The sequence below is a fragment of the Tachysurus fulvidraco genome, chromosome 14, assembly GCF_022655615.1.
Source record: "Tachysurus fulvidraco isolate hzauxx_2018 chromosome 14, HZAU_PFXX_2.0, whole genome shotgun sequence".
Classification (NCBI taxonomy): Eukaryota; Metazoa; Chordata; class Actinopteri; order Siluriformes; family Bagridae; genus Tachysurus; species Tachysurus fulvidraco.
Window position 1 is genome coordinate 4,853,021 of NC_062531.1, and position 6,167 is coordinate 4,859,187.

At 38.9% G+C, this 6,167-nt stretch overlaps 1 protein-coding gene across 1 annotated transcript in view; it reads left to right on the plus strand.

Moving 5' to 3' along the window:
* Nucleotides 1–5,952, plus strand: part of kcnd1 (potassium voltage-gated channel, Shal-related subfamily, member 1) — a 76,657-nt gene extending 70,705 nt beyond the window's left edge. Inside the window, exons 4-6 of the mRNA XM_027151913.2 lie at nucleotides 1,807–1,902; nucleotides 2,764–3,002; nucleotides 4,141–5,952. Of these exons, the coding sequence (XP_027007714.1) occupies nucleotides 1,807–1,902; nucleotides 2,764–3,002; nucleotides 4,141–4,342 (537 nt within the window). The 3' untranslated portion in view covers nucleotides 4,343–5,952. The remainder of the gene's footprint in view (nucleotides 1–1,806; nucleotides 1,903–2,763; nucleotides 3,003–4,140) is intronic.
* Nucleotides 5,953–6,167: the final 215 nt, after the last annotated feature.

Sequence of the window (6,167 nt, forward strand, 5' to 3'; positions counted from 1 at the left end):
TCTGTTTTGGGCAGCAAAAAATTCCAGACAAATAAAAGTCAAATAGAAACCATGTATTTCACAGCTACATTAGTATTGTGTTATTTAAAAACCCAATGATGGAGTCATGTGATACAGAGTTACTGTTTCTACCCTGATTATTTTCATAAACATCACGTCAATGTTTTACTATTACATACACCACAGCATTTAACCACTGATAACAATTATTTATTAATTAATGAACAAATAATACTCTCTCTGACCCACCAGTGCCCTTCTCACCCTCCAGTGTCCCTTTGAGTCATCAGTGCCCCTCTGAACTACCACTGCCCTTCTGCCGCAGCAACGTCCCTCTAACCCACTACTGCCCCTCTGACCCACCAGTGATCTTCTGAGCCACCACCGTCCCTCTGACCCACCAGTGCCCATCCCATCCACCAGTATCCCTCTGACCCACCACTGCCCCTTTGAGCCACCACAATCCCTCAAACTCACTACTGCCTCTCTGATCGACCAGTGTCCCGCTGAGCCACCACTGTCCCTCTAACTCACCAATGCCCCTCTGACCCACCACAGTCCTTATGACCCACCATCGTGCCTCTGACTCACCAATGCCCCTCTGACCCACCACAGTCCTTATGACCCACCATTGTCCCTCTGACTCACCAATGCCCCTCTGACCCACCATCGTGCCTCTGACTCACCAATGCCCCTCTGACCCACCACAGTCCTTATGACCCACCATCGTCCCTCTGACTCACCAATGCCCTTCTGACCCACCACAGTAGTTATGACTCACCACCGTCCCTCTGACTCACAAATGCCCCTCTGACCCACCACAGTCCTTATGACCCACAGCCGTCCCTCTGACCCACCACAGTCCTTATGACCCACAGCCGTCCCTCTGACCCACCACTGCCCCATGACCAAACACCATCCCTCTGATCCCCCACTTCACCTCTTATGTTAAACCCCATTATGTTTTAACTTATGTTTCAACCAACACTCAACTTTTACCTCACAAAACTGTCTGGTTTTCTCTTTTGTAAAGTAAATAATATACATCGTGTTACCATGAAACAACCGGAAGGTGCTCTGTCCTGATGCCTCTGCCTGGATGGTAAACTTAAAATTACAGCTTTAGCTCTAACTCTTACAAACTTTTGATGCTGAAAACACCTTCTTTAAACGTCTCTGCAAAGATAACCACAGTGATGTGTTCTTCAATAACAATTTAGAACCTGTAGTCATTGTAATTTGCTTTGGGCTGCGTTACACTAGGGTACTACCTGTTTGTTGATTATTTCCCTATAACATGCTCCTGTTTGTTTTGTCCTTTACTTAATAACTGTTCATTTTGATGTTATTATTATTACATTATTATATTACATGACTGGTTACTACATAAAATTGCAACATATGTGGTTCAGGACTACAGGAATCCTGGCACCAAAAGCAAGTATATCAACAGTGTGTTGCAAAGAAATGTGTTTTTATCATATATTTTTCTTTCTTTATTTCTTAAACGTGTGCATTCTGGAGTTCATACAGAAAAGGTCATCTAATTTTAACACCCGAAACCATGAAAATGATCCTCTGGAGCTTGGAAATAGATGGAGTCGTCTTTAAATAGCTCTGCGCTGGATGACCTACAGCACCTTTGTGCTGCTGATGTAGGATCAAGTTTTTTGAGCAGGAATTGATCTTTCCTCTCTTTCTTCTCTTCCTCTGCAATGATCTGCCTGTGTGTGTAGTGTTATGCACTACTTGACCCACACGAGTGTAAATCGTCCGTGTATCTTTCCCCTGTGCTTTCGTTTCCAGGAGTATGACTGCGACAGTGGCGCTCTGTGTCTGAAGAACAGGTCGTCCTTCGAGCACCAGCACCACCATCTGTTACACTGTCTGGAGAAGACCACGGTGAGAACTTTTCTCTGGTTCAAAAAGCCACGAAATAGCCTCTGGGAAGATGCAGACCTGGCAACCCTGAAGACGAATAATGCATAGTCCTGATCTGTGAAAAAGAATAATAATGATAAATAATAATTTTAAAGTGAACATATCAACTTTTCTTTTGGTTACATACAAAAGAGATTAGCAGCAGCTTTTTTTCTTGTATATAAGCACAGACATCAGTTTATACTATGATAGCACTGAGCATCTTCTCACTTTTTGATTAATACAGGAAATGTTTATTATAATGTTAAATTTCATACTTCATAAGCATATTTAATTTTTAATCTCATCAAATTTCAAATGTCAACTGTTAGCTAAGTTAAACATAGACGCATACGTTAATAGAATTGATGCTACATTCATGAACTCAAAACATTCTCCATTTATCACAGACTCCAAAGATAAAAAATAACCCTAGCAGATGAGAGAACTGAATATTTCAAGTGAGAAATAGAAAAAGATAAAAGAGAACAATGGTAGTAAAATTATTAATGGGAAATGTGTGAAAAGGGGGCGGAGCTTACAGAAAGGAAGTTAATATTGGAGAACTCATAAAACCTGCTAAATCTAGTCTGTTTTACAAGTTAAACTCATAGTATAGTGTCTTAAATTGTCACCATGAGCAAAAATAAATAAATAAATAAATAACGGGGACGGGGCTTACAGGATGCTAGTTATATTGGAGAATTCAGAAAACCTACTGCAGCTAATGTTAAAATGCAGCTACATGAAATGCAGGCCTGATAACATGAGTTTCGTCTAGAGAAAATAATATTTTATTCAGGGTCATCATAGGATCATCTCCATCCTTTCATCCTTCCACAGAACCACGAGTTTACTGATGAGCTGACCTACAGCGAGATGTGTATGGCGGAGTCGGTGGGCTTCCGTACCAGCCGCAGCACATCGATCTCCAGCCAACAAGGCGTCTCGACCTCTTGCTGTCCTCGCCGAGCCAAGAGGAGAGCAATTCGCCTGGCTAACTCCACTGTATCAGTGAGCCGTGGCAGCATCCAGGAGCTAGATACCCTGCATGTGCACAAGAGCCCGTCTGGTCCTCAGAGGTACTGTCTTTATCATATAATAATGCTCAGTCTTAACACTGTTCCTCCATAAGATATGAGTTTATTTTTGTATATCAGTGCCTTGTTCTTGTATTTTCTCTTTCCATAAGTAGTTGAAGTTCTTACATGATCCTACATGAAATTCTGCATATAGGGTTTATAATCTCTAAAATGATCAGATGTGTGGTTTATAGTCTCCCACATGAAACTACCAATGAGAGTCTTGACATAAAGAATGCACAAAATCACAACACAATGTTATGTCGCCCCCTAATGGTGTTTGTTGAAGACTTCTAGTTTTTTTTTTTCTGTTTGCTAGAATGTCTGCATTGTCATTATGATATTAGGCAGGGCCGTCGCTAGTGGGGTGAAAGGTGGTAGTATACTGTAGCTGCTGGTTTCTGTGGGGCCCCCTGGGCAGTGGGGGCCCCGGTAATAAATTATATTAGATTAGGGGTGTGGGGGCCCACATCAATATTTTTTCAGGGCCCCCGAATCCTCTAACTACGGCCCTGAAATTAGGTATAAATAAATCAGAGAGATCGGATACCTAAATTCTTCAAGATAGCATGAGCGAAATAAGTCTGTTCTACCAGTCATACTCATAGTATAGCATCTTAAATTTTTTGTTGAAGTACAAAAAACTAATGTTAACAACATCCTCGCTTTACTTAGGATTCACTCAATTTGCTATTTCAAATTTTGAACTAGTTGATGTTGAGTAGCTATATCATAGATATAGAACATACAGTTGTTTTCTAGTCCAGATTTGTCAGTCAATCAATAAAATAAAATACAAAAAAAAAAAATCAAATCACATATTTAAATTATAAAAATATCCGAAAAATGTCTTCAATGATAGCTAAAAAAACTTTGAAAACTTTGCACTTTTGAGTTAAAAATTATTATTATTATTATTATTATTATTATTATTATTATTATTATTATTATTATTATTATTATTATTGGCTTTCATACATTCTTAAATTATTAAAAAAAAAAGTTAGCATTGATAAAGTAGTGGGGCATAAGAGACAAAAAGCTAAGCAATTTTATTGCTTTTCTAACTTGAGATGAACAATAAGCATATGGCTAATATTCTAATGAAGGTTGTTTCTATGTTGTCTTTCTCAAACAGTCGATCGAGCCTCAATGCCAGGACAGAAGACCTGAAGTTAAACTGTGAAGAGCGAGACTTCACGGCAGCCATCATTAGCATCCCGACTCCTCCAGCCAACACGCCTGACGAAAGCCTGCCATCGTCGCCTGCTATCCCAGGCATCCTGCGAAACTCCCGCTGCTCCTTCAGTCACGAGGTTGTCAAGATCTCGTCCTTATAACAAAACCACCTCCAAGCACAGAGCTTTCCTCCAATGCACAAACAGGAAGGAGGGAGCTTTTCATGTCAGACTTGACTGTATCACCAAAATATCATCCAAAAATACAATGAATTTGACAACGGCACCCAGCTACAGCTTCATCCCAAATCTAAAGCTCCCTCAAGGTTCTGTGAGGAAAAAGAGGGTTTAATTACAGCCTTTTTTGGAGGACTGTTTGTTGGGCATTTATGAAATTATGTTTCTTTCACAGATCTGCATTGGGTATTCTCCCTTTCTTGGGGAAAAAACAGGAAATGACAAAAGACTCACTTTTTCTTTTTGATGAAAACAATATAGGATATCATGGATGATTTAGTGTGTGCAATCACAGGGCCAGTATTAAGAGTATGAAGACAGAACTATATTCCTATATAGATATATCTTTAGAGAGGAGGACATACAAATACTGTATCCTGCAATAAATGCATACACCAAAAAAAAAAAAAAGAAGAAAAAAAAAAGGATATTATGGTTGAGACTCAGCAGGTCAGTATATGTATATGTATCATAATTTGTATCATACATCACATGCATCTTTCAAAAAAAAAAAAAGGTCATCAGTGCCACCCTACTCAGACATGCATGTTATTGTGCAGTAGATTGCAAAGAACAGAGCAGCTAAAATGCTATTCCTACCTATTTTTATTTTTTGCATGAGAATCCTTACACCTCTGGTTTGTTTTGTCGAATTTTATTACCTGATGTCATTAAAAAAAACATTTATAGAATATTACAGATCGAAAAGCGCAAAGTAACTTAAAAAATGATAAAGAAATAAAGAAAAAAAAAACATTCAGGCATGACTCTTTGCAAAATTCTCTGTCTGGACGTCCAAGGGTGTATGCAGGGGTGATGGGAGTGATGATTGTTAGAAAGGATTTGTGTACATTAATCATCAATATGCATGGATACCGTTATAGGTATGGTTTTCCTTTACCTTTCCTTTTTACATTCATTGCTCCTTTGGTAAGTCGACGGCATTTTATTGTATGTCATTATGAATAGAGGGTATGAAGGGATTTGCTACTTTAACTGAATTCATAATGTAATACATTTATAGGATTAATTTAAATCCATCTCAGTTGGCCTTGTGATTATGTGCATTTTTTTTTATTATTTTTTAAATGTCTGTGACGCATCAGTGCTGCCAGTCTTTAATATGTGCACTTTAATGCAGTACTTTCTCAGTTAACTGCTTATATTATAATTTTCTGATGATTCACATTAGGCAATGAAACTGGCAATAAAAATGTAATTATTTTAGTAAAAAGTGTTTAATATTCCATAAAACTACTTGCACTTGACTATGAGGACAAATGTACTTTGCGACTCCGTTTACAGGCATCGATCCAGAATTATTTTTTACCTTTGTTTGTTTGTTTGTTTGTTTGATTGTTTATCTGACTGTTTGCCGCCAGTTGTATTTGGAGCCATAAGGTAGTGAGCTTGGACATGCTGGGACAGCTGCCTCCACGTCAGCATACACAGACTGTATGGACATGAATGCGGTAGGAGGAGTGTTCGATCTGAAAAGCACAGAGGTGTACAGTCTATTCCACTAATAAAGTGAAAAGAACTCAACAAACTCAGTCTGTGGACTCATTTGAAGCTTCAATAGTATGTGAGTGTGTGTTAAGGGAAGGACTGTGTGACGGTGTGCAATAGGACTGGGATGCAATAGGATTTAAGAGAAATGTTGCGAGTGTGGGTTGGTTTTACTCTCCTGGAGGCAGGAGTGGACAGTCAGACATGAAGCTTGCAGCACAATGAAAAATTCTCTTTCAGC